At 57.3% G+C, this 15,415-nt stretch overlaps 1 protein-coding gene across 1 annotated transcript in view; it reads right to left on the bottom strand.

Annotated features, from left to right (window-relative positions):
* Nucleotides 1-7,571: 7,571 nt before the first annotated feature.
* LOC147415735 (homeobox protein EMX1-like) overlaps nucleotides 7,572-15,415 on the bottom strand; it is a 9,200-nt gene continuing 1,356 nt past the window's right edge. The window contains 3 exon segments of the mRNA XM_086464619.1: nucleotides 7,572-7,739; nucleotides 14,102-14,182; nucleotides 14,184-14,287. Coding sequence (XP_086320745.1) covers nucleotides 7,572-7,739; nucleotides 14,102-14,182; nucleotides 14,184-14,287 — 353 coding nt within the window.

Genomic DNA, 15,415 nt, shown 5'->3' on the forward strand with positions numbered 1-15,415 from the left:
TCTCAGCCCAGAAGATTTGGGAAGGGAAAGGGGGAAACTTGAGATCGCGACTGGGAGAAAGAAAACACCAACAAGATAAAACAAATAATAGAGCTCAGCGATAGTAACATATTACCGCTCCTGGCACACTGGGAGTAAATTAACACTTGCAGAGAACTGACACTTCACACCAGTCGAAAAGATTAATATTAAAAGTTTTACATTAGCAACAGGAGCAGCAACAACAACAACAAAAAATCACATTCAAACACTTTAGAGAACTAGCTAAAGAAGAATCTCAGAACTTAATAGCACTGCATGGAGGGATGTTTAACGGCGTGTTGACGTGGTTACACCTAACTAGATGAAAGTAGCCTTCACCGAGCGAATTGCGTTTTCGATGCGAATTAAACCTCCGCACTGATGCTGCACAAAAATAATTCCGTAGAGATCAACAGGTGCATGAACGGGAAGCACTGGATAGGGTGTTCGGTAAGTGTCCTCGACTGGTTTCATGCCGGTCCTGCCCCAGTGATCCTGCGCAAAAGCAGCCTTCCGTGGCTTGATGTGCAACCGCCTGCGTGCCGTCCGTCCTTCCCTCCTCTTCCTGCAGATGGTCCCGGTGGCATCCTGCCGGGCAGAGCACTTGCAAGACCGTGTCACGGGAACCCACCGCCGGACACCGCTGCAAGGGCTTTTGTCTGGGGTTCAAGATACTGGAAAGCCACCATGCCCGCATGTTGAGTAGGAAGGGGTCTTAGAGCAGAAATACAATCAAGCTGCTCTTCTCCTTTGCACAGACATGAAGGAGGGGGTTTGTCCCACCTAACGTAGACCCTCTAAAAGTGAGGTGGTTAATCTAAGCTAATTGGCTAAGCCACACTTTGCCAAGCTGGTTGCCTAAGGACAGAATATGCTTTAAGTGTTGATCAGCCCTGAAGTGGTCAGGCATGGACTAGATGATTGTTGTACAACTGGAACTCCTCTCTTCTCTTCTCTTCTCTTCTCTTCTCTTCTCTTCTCTTCTCTTCTCTTCTCTTCTCTTCTCTTCTCTTCTCTTCTCTTCTCTTCTCTTCCTCTTCTCTTCCTCTTCTCTTTCTCTTCTCTTCCTCTTCTCTTCCTCTTCTCTTCCTCTTCTCTTCCTCTTCTCTTCCTCTTCTCTTCCTCTTCTCTTCCTCTTCTCTTCCTCTTCCTCTTCTCTTTCTTTCTCTTCTCTTCCTCTTCTCTTCCTCTTCTCTTCCTCTTCTCTTCCTCTTCTCTTCCTCTTCCCTTCCTCTTCCCTTCCTCTTCCCTTCCTCTTCCCTTCCTCTTTCCTTCCTCTTCTCTTCCTCTTCTCTTCACCGGTGGGCAGGACAGCTTCACCTGGCAGCCGTGCCAAGCTGATGGCTTCGTGAGACTGCAAATTCAGAGGGGTGACCTGCCCTCTGGAGATGGCTGGCTGGCTCTTCAACTGCTGCACTTTGGGGTGCTTAAAGTGAGGTGAGGCAAGTCCCCCCAGCACTGCCCCAAATCCTGTCCTCACATGGGTTTAGGGCCATAATTTGGCTTTCTGGTATCTTGTACCCAAGAGTAAACCCCAAGTGACTCCCTGAGGACCAGAGGAGTTAATGCAGAGTTTGAACATGGTCACCAAGCAGAAGACCATGCCGACAGCGAGATCTGCCTCTGGGATCGTTGTAGGGACGGAGCTGTGGTGGTGATGGGCACGGCCGAACGCACAGGCTGTCATTCCTCGAACGCCAATTTGTTGGGGGTTTTGGGGAGGGTGGGGGGAGGAGGGGAAACCAAATCGCCACTGACACAGAATGTATTTGAAGGATTTATTGCAATGCCTGAAATCAGGAGGCCTGAGCCCTGCCAAGTGTTCCTCCACCATTGGCTGCTCTCGCTCCCTGCTGGAGTCAGACCAGTAGGAACTGGAGTCACACAAGGGTCGGGCCAGCTCAGGAAGACTGATTCTGTCCCCACACTGGTGTAAATCAGAAACAATTGCACGGAGCAAATCAGTTTTGTGGATTTACATGCCAGCGTGCAGGGGAGGAGAGGCCGCCTCCGGGCTCTCCAAAGCTGCTGTTGATGGGCCAGGTCCTGGTCCCTGCCACTGGTGGAAATGCAGAGTGGGTCCAGTTACACTCCTGGAGCTATTCTGGATTTACACCAGGGTAAGGGACAGCTGGATTTGACCCAGTAGCCTTCCTTTAATGCACTAGATGAGATGAATGTATGCTCTGGAGGAAGCGAGGCCACCCCATCCGCGCTGGGTGGGTTTTGGAGAGGCTGCAGGGTGGTGGCATCTGTCCTATGGACATTTTCATGGGCGTCTGTCCCACGGGCAGCACAGCACAGAATCAGGCCCCGTATTTTGCCCTGAGAGTAACCCCCTGCAGCAGTGAAAGACTGGGGGGCGCAGACCTCCAGGTCCAGAAAGGGGAGCGGGGATGCTGGCAATTCCCAAACAGCAGCGTGCCGACGGGAACCGCAGCGGCAAGGCTTCGGAGAGCCGGCTGGGATGAGCTGTGTGCCTGAAAAGGGCCCTTCCTAGTGCTGCAGGGTATGGGAGGAGGTGAGGACCACTGTCAGATGCTGGGGGTACCGGTACCCTCCCTTGCACACACATCCACAGGTGCGTGCAGCAGGGAAAAAGCGACTCTGAGCCTAAAACTTCAGTTTACGGCTCCGCTGAGCCCGCAGAAGTTGGGAGCCAAGGCGCATCGTGTTGCACAGAGGCACAACTTGCCTTCATCCTCCTCCTGAATGGAAACGCGAGGCTGAGACAGAAACAGCCTCTTGTGTTGACAGGGAGAAGCCTCCTGGCTCCAGCGTCTGTCTGGGTGGATCGTTTCCCCTTTCCCGGTGGGTTTTCTCGCTGCCTGAACCGTTCTGCTGCAAAGCTGGTTCATCCCAGGCTTTTTGGGGTGGTTTTTTTTGAGGGGGTAGAAGTGATGGAGACTGCGCTTTGCCCTGAGGGTTCGGAGAGGTGGAGCAAGGAGCGAGATGGTGCTTTGGTTTTGCATCGTGGTTCACGGATCAAAGATTTCGGTGGCTGTGAGCTCCGGCTACCTGCCGGGCCCACAGATGGAGCGAGGAATGTGCAGCGGAGGAAAGGAGTCAGGGCATTGCTTTAGGAGCCACCCAAGGAAAAGCACGGATTGAGCAAGTTCTGCCTCGGGAAAGAGCCGATTCCCAGTTTTGGCTGCGGTGGGAAGGGAGTATGGATGCTTCCCCTGCGCACCCATCACCGGCGGAGTCTTGACTGCGCAGGTCGTTAATTAGCAGGGGAGGCCCGTCGCGTTAATCCAGGGATGCTCGATAAGGACCGCGTCGGCTTGGAGGAGAATAGGGCTCGTTGAGCCACACAGCTCCTGTGGATCACGAGGGCCTGATCCTGCCGGGGGAGGTGGGGATGAGCTTGAGGGATGTCGGAGGAGCTGCGCTGCGAGATGACGGCTCGGCTCGGAAGCAGCTGCGCAGTCGAACAAGTGACAATCAAACGGTCTAAATGAGTCTGGATTTATCATCTCCCCGTACAAACCCCGTCAAACTTGTTTCGCTTCATGTGTCACGCAAATGGGTCTCAGTCAACTCGGCAGAGTTTGTGCCGAGAAATAAATACATCCCGGGGTCCTGAGGCAGGCGCTCGCCGGTGTTTATCTTTAAGAGCCAATCGCAGCCTCTGGCAGGTTAGCAACAGCGTTTGCTCTCCAATTTTGTTCAAATGCAGCTCGAAATGGTGTGCCCCCCCGCCCAAAGCACAGGGAAGATGCTCCTGCTTGGAGCTGGGAAGGGAGAGCCACCCACCTCACGGGGTCCAGTTCCCTTTTTCTAACCTCTTCGGAAAGCATCCGCAGGTCTCGCGTTGCGAGGTAGCACTTGCATCAGTGATACTCATGACTTTGGAGCCCCAAGGACTTGAGTTTGGAGCCCCAAGGACTTGAGTTTGGAGCCCCAAGAGACTTGGCTCCTCATCTCCCAAACCCATGTGCATCCCTTTCCTTTGAACAATCAGGATGGTGCAGACCCGTCTCTGGCGTCCTTCCCCTCGTTGTCCCCTGGCTTGGTGGCAAGCAGGATGTGATGCTTGTATGAGGAGCATGTTTTGGTGGCCCTGTGGTCCCAAACTCTTGGGGAAGACAAGACCACGGCGTCCCTGCGCTGGGACACTGAAGCCAGCTGATGCGGTTCAGCTTTTGAGCCGCTGCCATCCCAACGCAGGGGGTGTCGAGAGGTGTTTTTATTCCAAAGCAGCAGGATGGCTCAGCCGGCACAAACCTGCTCTTGTGGATCTTGAAAGACCGTTTCACTCGCAGGCAGCTCGAGGTTGGGCTCCCTCGTGCAGCGGTTGCTACCATCCATGGTGGGACCGCCGGCGAGCACCCGAAACCCCACGCTGAACTCTTCCTGCAGCGTTAGAAACGAAAAGCATGGAGCTGGGAAGGTGGTAGCACATTAGTGCTGTTTATCAGGACAGCAAATTGTGCCAGGAAAGACTACACACAACAGCTAATGATAACATTATGCACATTCACTTAATAGCTAATTAATCTCTTTGACTTTCCTAATGTACAAAAAGGAGCCTTCGGTTTGCGAGAACAACCCGACCATTTGCATTTCTTGTTCCCTGTAATTGGGGAAGTGGAAGAAACGGGGAGCGAAAAACCCACCACACACATCAAGTTGTTCACCTCAGCAGATAATGAGATGATCATCTCCCGTAGTATTTAATTAGAAATGTTGCAGTTAATTGATTTCTTGGATATGTTAATTAAGAAATAATGAGGACCAGGTTGCAGCAAAAGGTGCCAGCGAGAAGTTTTGAATCCCTCCTGGAAGATGTATCTGTTGGCTGCTCCCCGAGCCAGCTGGGGGACAACCAGGGGACAACCCCAGTGTTGTGTCACCCGTGTCCTGAACCCACCTTGAAGCTTTGGGAACAGCTCAGCTCCTTCCATCTTTGCTTATTGCTCATTTTTCTGCTCTGCATCCCTGCGTGTGGCCAGGCGTGGGCAGATGCCCCAGGTCCCGGCAGGACAAGGCAGCAGGTCGCCCCGTTCGCTGCCCACACCAGCACCGCGCGTCGTTGGGGTGTGGGATGACCAGGCTGGTGCTGGACCCTGCCACCCTGGGACAAGCGATGCTGGTAGAGCTCAGGGTCACACCGATGCCACGTAGCTGAGAGATGTGTGTGTCCCCCCCCGGCTTCGGGCGGCTCATCTTGAAGGGCTGTGATGGAAAAGCGGCGCCTGGGATGTCCTTCAGCCGCGCAGGGGGAGCGCGGGGGCTGCCGGCGGGTTGCGGCGAGACCCCGACAGCCTTCGAGCAAAGGTTTTTAGGGTACGAACAATCCTACCCGAGAAGCTGGCCTGGCTCCCAGAGCGTTCCCGGTGTCGGGTGCGCAGGCAGCGGAGGCTTGGAGCGGTCCCGGTGGCGGTAGCTACCCCCAGCCCCGGGTCTCTCCCTGGGTCGCTTTAGGAAACATCCACTTTTGGCTGGTTTTCTTTTCCATGGATTATGGCTTATTTTGCAGCCGACAGCTTCGGCTGCCCCTTCCTCACACCGTCACCCCCCGGCACCCGATCTGAACGCGCCTTATCGCCGCGTGAAGGGCGAGTCCTGCGGGACGCGGCGGGCACCGGCACGTCTTCCAGCGGTCCCTGCGCCGGACCCCCGCGGGCACCAGGGTCCTCCGCCGCCCTCGGGCACCCCGCGCGCGCCCCGGCTCTTTTTAACCTTCCCCATGGAGCGACCGACCGCGGCGCTTCGTGTAACGCTCGGATCTGTCCGGAATAAAAAGAGTTGAAAGACTCGGCGGTGGGGTCCGACCTCCGCGCGGCCCTTGGGTGCGAAGGACGGGGCAGGTGTCGGGGTCGCAAGGGCTTGTCTAAAAAAGACGAGTTTCTTACGGGCTGGTTTTAGGGGGGAGGAGTGGCCGGGGATGGGGCTGTTCCCTCCGGCATGGGGGGACGCGGGCTGGGGGCTTCCCAGCAGCAGGAATTATTACATTTGTGTGCATATATATATATATATATATAATATATATATGAAAATTATATATAATTATAGCCTAATATATTAAAAATATATCATATATAAATATATCAATGTATATGTATCTATGTAATTATATATAATTATATATGTAATATATTATATGGGTGTATAATGTGTAATTACATATAATTATATATAATATACATTATAAATACAGTATATATACACATTATAAGCACAAATATATGTGTATGTATTCTGTATATATACTATTAAAAATATATGATAATATATATAAAATACATTATAAAATACAATATATATACGCATTATATACACATATATATAGTGTGTACACGTGTGTATATATGATATATCTTATATATAATTATTATATTTGTGTAGGCATATTTTTAATATTTTTATATATATATATATATGTTAAATTATGATAAACTCTCCTTCCCCCCCCAACTCCAGCGGGACGTGGGAAGGACGCCCGACCTTCATCCCCCACCCCTCATTGCTCAGGGGTCCCAAGAGCACCCGGGGACCAGGGGGGTCCCGTTGCCAGCCCTGGGCCCCCCCCCCCCCCCCCCGGTGTCTCGGGGGTCCCCCTGGCGCAGGGGGGGATGTTCCGGGGTGGGGGCAAGCGGAGCTGTGTGGAGCCTCTCCCCGACATTCAATCCCCGGCGCAGGTGTGAAGCTGCCGGCCCCGAAGCCTTCACATACCTCTCATACCTGCGGCCACCCCGGCGGGACCCCCCCAGCCTCACCGCCCCAAACACCCACCGCGATGGGGCCGCCGAGGTCTCCTCGAGCCACCCCTCGCCAGTGACACCCAGTCGTGGCACCCCCCGACCAGTGTCCCCACAGCCAGCGATGGGAGAGGGGGACGGTCCCCTTGTCGCCCCCCCCTGCCCCCACCTCCGCCGAGGCAAGCAAACAGGTTTCCAGCACATTTTGCTTTTTATTACCACGCAGTAACACACACTACAGCTGCTGACTAGCTACGACGGGGAACGCACGCACACAGGCACAAAAATAAAAGAATAAATTAAAATGAAACTGTGTAAAAAAAAAAAAAAATAAAACCAACAAACCAGCAATGGAGAAAAGGAGGGAGGTGGGGGGGAAAAAAAAAAAAAAAAGGGAAAAGTAAAAATTAAATAGGAAAAAATAGAAATTAAAAAGGAAAATGAAAAAAAATTTAAAAGGAAAATGAAACCGGGGTTGGGTACATTGAGCTTCTAGGTAGGACGTTTTTATTTGATCTCATGGCTGACGGACGGCTTCCAGCGCGGAGGAGGATGCGCGGTCGCGTCCCGGGGCCGCGGGCGCCCTGGCAGCCTCCTCTTCCTCCTCGGCTCGGCGGCGGGAGCTTCCCGAAAAGCACCTCCGAGGGATGCCCCGGGTGGCGGGGGGGGGACGGGGTGCGGGTCCCCGGTCAGACCGGGCGCCCCGGAGGAAAGGCAGCGGGTGGCGGCGGCGGCGGCGGCTTTGGCGACGTCCTTAGAGTTCGTTTGGGGATGCCACCAGTGTCCCCCCTTCCTCCTCCCCCGGGTTCCTCTCCATGGTGGCTGCACCAGGAGCCTGTCCCTGCCTTAGTCGTTGGAGGTGACGTCGATGTCTTCTCCGCTCGACTGCTTGGTGGCGAGGCGCCATCGGTTGATGTGGTGGGAACCTTTCTTCTTCTGATCCGAGTCGGGCCCTTCCTCCTCCAGCTTCTGCCGTTTGTATTTCGTCCGCCTGTTCTGGAACCACACTTTCACCTGGGGGAGAGACGAGACGGGTGCTCGCGGCGGGGAGGGGTCCCGGCACAGCCAGCCCCAGCGAGGGACGGCGTTGCTCCCCGGCAGCAAGCTCAACTTTCCTCCGACAGAGAGAGAGCGAGCGGCAAAAAAAAAGAAGTCCCCGTCCCTCCACGGCCACCCTGCCCTGCCTCAGTTTCCCCTCTGCCTGCAGCAAGGGTGGGATGGGGGCCACAAACGCGGTGGGTCGCAGGGTGCGGGGTGCTGCCTGCGGGTCGCAGGGTGCTGCCACCTCCCAGCTCCGCTTTGCTGCACGTCCCGGCCTCGGAGAACCCCCCACGGCGAGTGAAGGACGCTCAGACACGGGGGCCAGCAGGGACCCTCTTTACGGCACTGCCCATCGCCGCGGTGTCCAGGCTGCGCCCCGGTCGGCGCAGCACGGAGGGAGCAGCTAAACCCGGCCCCGTCTCGTTGGGTCGCCGGTGTCGGGGTGCTCAGGGGCGCAGCGGCCGCAGCTCCGGCGGCAGCGTGGGGCGACACGCAGAGCCATCCCTGCACCCCCGGCGAGGGCCGGGGCGGCTTCAGCAGGCTCGGGCTGGACTGTGTATAGCCAGATCGCTAATTATAGATTATAATTACAGTTCTACATAATTAATTAACCCCATTCAGGTTCAAGGAAATCTTTTCCACCATGATGGTGGTCCAACACTGTCCCAGGGTCTCCAGCCTCGCAGACAACACCCTGCTCCCACCCCGTGCGCCCTCGCTGCCGGTGCCAGGATCACGGCCCGTGATGGGGGCTGGATGCGGCAGCACGGCCACAGCGGTCAGTTTGGGGTGCTGCGAGCACCCCCGGCGTGGGTGGTGGGGGATGCTGCGGGCAGCCATGCGGCTCGCGATGCAGGATGCCCTGCACCTGGGGATGCGGGGTGTGCCTGGGGATGTGGGATGCTGCACGCAGGGATGTGGGATGCTGCAGGAGGTAGTGCAGGATAGTATGGCCAGGGATGCAGGGTGCTGCAAGCAGTGGTGCAGGATGCTGCAGATGGGATGCGGGATGCTGCAGGCAGTGGGGCGGGATGCTGCACCCAAGCATGAGGGATTCTGTGGCAGCGGTGTAGGGTGTTGCACCTGGGGATGCAGGATGCTGCACTCGGGGACGTGGGATGTTACACGCAGGGATGTGGGATGCTGCACCCAGGCTGCAGGTGGTAGTGCAGGATACTATGGCCAGGGATGCAGGGTGCCGCAGGCAGTGGGGTGGGATGCTGCAGACGGGATGCGGGATGCTGCAGGCAGTGGGGTGGGATGCTGCAGACGGGATGCGGGATGCTGCAGGCGGGATGAGGGATGCTGCAGGCAGTGGGGTGGGATGCTGCAGACGGGATGCGGGATGTTGCAGACGGGATGCGGGATGCTGCAGGCGGGATGCGGGATGCTGCAGGCAGTGGGGTGGGATGCTGCAGACGGGATGAGGGATGCTGCAGACGGGATGCGGGATGCTGCAGACGGGATGCGGGATGCCGCCGGCAGCGGAGCAGGATGCTGCCCGGCTCCCCAGGCCCCAGGACACTAGGTGCCGCTGCTCGGCCACCACCGCCAGCCCAGCCTGGGCCAGGCTGAAGCATTTACCCACTCGCCGGAGGTGCGATACCCACAGCCCCTCCAGCCGCAACCTCCTCCCTGTCGTCGTCGTGTCCCCCCCCCCCCGCCCCTTTCCCCCCTTCTCCTTCTGCATTAATCGCAGGCGACGCTCGTGTTCTGCTCTGGAGCCTTGGGCAGGCGGGCGGGGAAGAGCGTTCACACCTCGCTGCATCCCCCCAGGTGAGCCAAACCCTCGCAGGGTGCAGCCCTTGACTTGAAGGCGGGCTTAGTCTATCGAAACAGCTGCTTTATGGCACCGGGGTATATTATAAACCGCCCCCAGTCGTCCCCCCCCCTTCACCCCGCCCTGGACTCAAACCATTTGCTTCCCTAGCTTTGGGGCATTTCTGGAACAATACGGAGCTGGCGCCTTTCATTCAAGCACCGCAAAGCACTTTGCAAACTTTAATTAAAGCTCTCAGCCCTCTGGGAGCAGGGAAGTTGCCTTATCCCTAAATTATAGAAGGGGAAACTAAGGCATAAAGCAATTAAGATGCTTGAGTGAGGCTCTGTGGAAATCAGGGGTGGGTGTGAAGCGGCTCCCGCACGTAAAGCCTTTCTGTGGTTCAGGCTGGGAGAAACCCGGCCGTCTCCTGCGGGATGAGGCTCCCCGGCGCTTCCCGACTGTCTGGGCTGCAGGAATGGGGAGGTTTCCAGGCTGGATGGGCTCCCTGACCCCTCCGATACCGTCTCCCTCACTCCAACAGGCCAGAAGCCACAATGAGAGAAGTGTGAGAACCTCACAGTGGGCAACTGGGGGATAAGCTGCCCCCTACGATGCCTCATCCTGACTCCAAGAGTAATTGGTTTAAACCCCCCAAGCTCGGGGGGTTTTATCCCTTCCCAAACCCTCGCCGCATTAACCGTTGTCATGCCGGCTGTTTGTGCATCCCACCGCGGTGACGCTCCCAGGGTCCCTGCCCAGCCGCTCCCCGGGGCTGGCCCTGCCCTCCAGGGTCACTACTGTCCCCACGCTCCTGCTGCGGGATGGGGACAGGCCCTGGGTGGCTCCTGCATCCCAGTCCTGCCTCTGTACGCAGCTCCCGGCCGCTGCTTCGCCTGCACACGGGATGCTCGCCCACCCGTGCAACACCACGTCTACGCTGTGCTCTGGCGATGCCAACGGCACCCAGGGAATCAGCTTGGGCCGAAAGGTGACGTTGCCACCGCCAAGCTGGGGACAAAAATCCAGTGGCTTCGTGGCACCTCCCCTGGCTGAGGTCCCCAACCCCTCGGTCAAAGGCTGAGAGCGAGGGGATGAGTCTGGACGGGAACGGAGAGGCACCAGGCCCACCGTCTCTTGGGGCTAGACACGGTGACACCACTCGGGCCGTGCTGTCACCCAAACCTGCCACCACCTCGAAGGGCAGCGCAGCTCCCCGGGCATCAGCGCTGTGCCCCTGCCTACGCCTGCAGCCCCAGCTGGGACTTCTCTTCTAAAAACACCCCGAAACTTTTAAGAGCTTGCTTTTGGGGACAGTCCTCGGCAGGGGGGACCAGTGCCAGCCCTGGGCTTTGCCATGCCTCTGCTCTCCAGTCGTATCTGGGACGTGCATCTTTCTCCTCCCCTGATTCCCAGGCATTCGCTCGGTTAATTATTACCCTTCCCACCAGCCTGGCTGCAATGCCCGGCCAGCCCCGACCCACCAGCCAGGGCTGCTGTGCCTCCATCCCTGCACGCAGGATGCCAGAAGGGGATGGTGGGATCTGTGGAGCCCCCCTAACCACCCCAAAGCCGGGAGGGGATGGTGGGATCTGTGGAGCCCCCATAACTACCCCAAAGCCGGGAGGGGATGGTGGGATCTGTGGAGCCCCCATAACCACCCCAAAGCCGGGAGGGGATGGTGGGATCTGTGGTGTCCCCATAACCACCCCAAAGCTGGGAGGGGATGGTGGGATCTGTGGAGCCCCCATAACCACCCCAAAGTTCCCGCTGGGCAGGAGCCAAGGTGAGGCCTTTGCTTTGGGATGGCAGATCTGAGACCCCGAGGGGGGCTCAGCACCACGTGCCGCCGGGGATGGAGAGGCTCTGCCTGGGCGGCCAAGCTGCACCGAGCAAAACTAACCCAGGGAAGTTATTTCCCGGCCCAGCACGCTCCCCTGGGAGGTGAAGAGACCTGATGCCACCGGCGATGGGCACGGCAATGTGACCGCCCGTGGTGCCCACCCTGGCGTGACCAGCGTGGTACCCTCGCCCACCCAGCACAGGCGTCCCACCCCCCGCACGCCAGCCCCGCTGCCTGGCACGCCGTGATGCCACCCGCCTCACGCACACCGTGTCCCCATCCCGCCTCACCCCGTCACCCAGAAAACTCCACCGACGGCTCCTTCTGCCCAGGCCACCCCGCGTCCCCCCACGTCCCCCCGCCGAGCCCTCCCTACGTGCACTCCAGCCTCATCCCACTTCTGGAACACTCACGTTTGCTTCGGGACCCTGGATTCTCTCCCATTCCCCCTTTTTTTTTTTTGGTTGTGGTTGCACAGGCCTGTCTTATCCCAGCCTAACGCGGCTCCTTGTTAGGAGAAAGGACGGGAAGGGGTTAAACCCCTCCACCCTTCCCCACCCTATATCCCAAGGCGTTTCCTGGCGCTGGGCAGGTACCCGTACCCTTTTCACCTTCCCCCTGGGCTGCTCCAGGTGTTGCTCCCCGGCTGGGGCACAGCCCAAAGGGCCAAGTTCCCTTTTCCAGGGGGCAAAGCAGCCGGGCAATAGGGTCAGGTACAGCTGTAACCAGCAGCCCCCCTCCTCGGAGCTGCGAAACCCCCTGGAAAGTGCTAAAACTCCCCCCACCCGTGGGTTGGGACGTGGGGCTGGGGAGCTGCGGGGTGTGTGTGGGGGAAACATGCCTGTGACATCCAGTGTCACACTGGGGATGCGTGTTGCTGAGGACAGGGGGTGGTTTTCCACGGGACGTTTGTGTGTGCGTGTAGGATTTGTCACTGGAATAATAATAATAATAATAATAATAATAATAATAATAATAATAATAATAATAATAATAATAATAATGGTGATGATGATGATGCCTGATTTTGGTACAGCCACCAGCCAGGCTGGCTCTCCCACCCCAGTACTTCGACATCCATCCCATATCACATCCCCCTGCACATTGGGGTTACTTCCCTCTAGGTAATTAAAAGAAGATGTTAAAAAAGATGTTTTTTTTCTAAAGCCAAAATGCCGAAAGGGGCAAAGCCTGCCCCGCCGCGGGCCCCCTGCCACCCGCTGCTGCCTTTGGGGACGCTTTGCTGGTGCCTGCTGCCACCCCGAGCCCAGTGCTCTGGCCCCGGGAGCCCCCTGCCCTGCCCCGCTCTCACTCCCTGTGCCGAGTGGCTGCGGCAGCTTCCCAAAATTGTGGAAATACCAGGCTATAAAATATGCTGCCGTGCATTAAAAAAATAAATTTAAATATATCTGTATTTCCTCTTTCCATTCCTAAAGCTCCACCCGGATTCAGGCACGGATGCCTCTGCTTTTTGCCTAATAAATTGCATTATCGCATTTAGGCTCGGAGCAATGATGCAAAATCTGGGGGACTCGCTGTGCTCCCCCTCAGGCATCCTGCAGCTGCCCCTCCCGCCCGGACAAGCCCCTGTTTGTTTTGACATTTGGGCTTTTTTTAGGGATCTTTTTCTCCTTTTAACATCATTTCCAGCCCGGAGAGGTGACAGAAGCAGCCAGGACTGGACCCGAGTGGGGGTGCCAGCTACGAGCCGTGGGGTCAGGATAACGCCAGCATCAGGATACAAACGGCCGCTGGGTTTTGTGGACTCGGTCCATCCTCCCCGATTTCCCGCTGTCCCCGTGGTATTTCCCTCCCAGTAACTTCCCTCTCGCTGAGATGAATTTGGAGGGTTTTGCCTGGCAGAGCCTGGGCAAGAATGAGCCGGGTGGGTACCAGGAACACCCACAGCTCTAGCTTTATTTTCCAACTAAATTAAAGGCTAAAAATGAAATTAATTCAGAACACAGGCCAAACTACCTAGCCAGAATTTGGAGAAAAACTTTCTCCACCGACTCAGTCACTGAATGTGATGGGAAATAGCGTCCCCTCGCCCGGGACTAGCTGCTTGTCAGGACACGGGGCTCGGGCATGCACAGAGATGCTCAGCCCCGACCCCCCTGTTTTCCCCCAGCGCCGTACACTTTCCTGTTTTCTTTCATCCCCACGGTTCTCCTGGGTCTCGAAACGCCTGTGAAAAGTCTTTTCTAAAACCCAGCAAGTTGCAGGTGAAAGCAACGCCCTGCGGCAGGCGCCCAGCCCGCTTTCGGGCACCGCGGTGTTCGCGTACGACACGACACCGCACAACTGAGAGGGGTTTTGCAGCTCTCCGGGAAAGGCCTCGCGCTGCTGCTGCTTTTTTAAGTGGATTTTTTAAAACCCTATATTGCTCGGGGGGGAAACACCCGAGCAAGCAAGAATAACACCGAAACCGCTCCGGAGAGTGGCACGATGGAAAACGGCGTTCCCAGCCCCGAGCTCTGCCAGGGACGACTGTAACAACCGAACGCTGCAGCAAAAAAAAACCCTATAAAACATCAAACCCAGCCCCAAACCTACCCCGAGCCCACGCGAACCCGCACGGTTCGGTTTCCACGCGGGATTCCCGGACAAACCCAGCGGGTTTCACAAAGCGCAGCCTGAGCTTTGCGTGGGGTCGGGGCCGTCGCCGCCGCCCGCTGCCAAGCTCGAGGGACGACGGAGGAGGATGGAGGACGGAGGCTGCGGGGTGGGTACCTGGGTCTCGGAGAGGCTGAGGCTGCTGGCCAGCTGCTTGCGCTCGGCGCCCACCACGTAGTGGTTCTTCTCGAAGGCCCGCCTCCAGGCGCAGGAGCTGCGAGGGCGAGAAGGCGGGTGCGGATGCGCTTGGGTTTGCGGGCGAAGGACCGTGGAGGAGCAGGCTCTCCTGGGACACCTCGCTCCCTGCGGACAGAGAGCGGAGTCAGGTCCTGCGCTGGTCCTGCAGGTCCCCCCCTCCATCTGTGGACCTGGGCGGGGGGGGGGGGGGGGGGGGGGGGATGTTGGGGAGAGCCTCTCACCCTGCGCTATGGGAGGACAAGGGGTAGCGGGGGCTCTGGGTGACCTCCCTGCCCTGAGATTGCAGCATTCATCTCCCTCAAGCGCTGTGGTGCCGTGGCCGGGAGGGAAGGGAAAGGGGAGGAAAGCAAGCGCAGGAGAAGGGATGGTTGAGGAGAGAAGGAAGAGGTAGAAAGGAGGGAGAAGGGGGGAGCCAGGGGGGGAAGGGAGAAACAGAGCAGAAGAGGAAAAAGAAGATGAAAAAAGAGGAGAAAAGCCTAAGAAAGTGACAGGGGGGAAAAAAAAGGACACAGAAAGGGAGAAGAGATAATGAAAGAAAAGAAGACAGAAGGAAGGAGAGAGAAGGAAAGCGGAAAGCAAGGAAAAGACAGAAAGAGAGAAGGAAAGTTGGGAAAAAAAAGAAGGTAAGTGGAAAGAAGGAAAGAGGAAGTGGGAAAGAAGGAAGAAGGAAGAAGAAGGAAGAAAAAAGGAAGAAAGAAGGAAGGAAAAAAGGAAGAAGAGAAGGAGAGGAGGGAGAAGGAGAAGGAGAAGGAGAAGGAGAAGGAGAGGAGAAGGAGAAGGAGAAGAGAGGAGAAGGAGAAGGAGAAGGAGAAGGAGAAGGAGAAGGAGAGGAGAAGAAAGAAAAGTAGAAAGAAACGAAAGGAAAGGGGGAAAAGAAGAAAACACGCTCAGAAAGAAAAGGCCAGAAAGAAAGTCGGCACCGGAGGGGACAGAGGCAGGCAGGTGGGGGGCAGGCAGGAGCAGGCAGAGCAGGCAGGATACGGCAGGCAGCGGGCTGCGGACCGGAGCGGGGACCCCCTCAGCCCGGCCGGAGCCCCTGCGGGGCCGGAGCCGTGTCCCGGTGCCCCCGGGCGCCGCCGGCAGCGGCCGCGACCCCGGCGGAGCCGACGTAGCCGAGCCAGGCGAGGGGTCGGTGCCGAGCAGATAACCCTATCGGGATCCTCGGGCGGCCCGGCTCGGCCCGGACCACGGCATAGTGCGGGGACACTGGGGGAAGGGGTTGGGGGGGGAAGG

Source organism: Leptosomus discolor, chromosome 4, assembly GCF_034619465.1.
Source record: "Leptosomus discolor isolate bLepDis1 chromosome 4, bLepDis1.hap2, whole genome shotgun sequence".
NCBI lineage: Eukaryota > Metazoa > Chordata > Aves > Leptosomiformes > Leptosomidae > Leptosomus > Leptosomus discolor.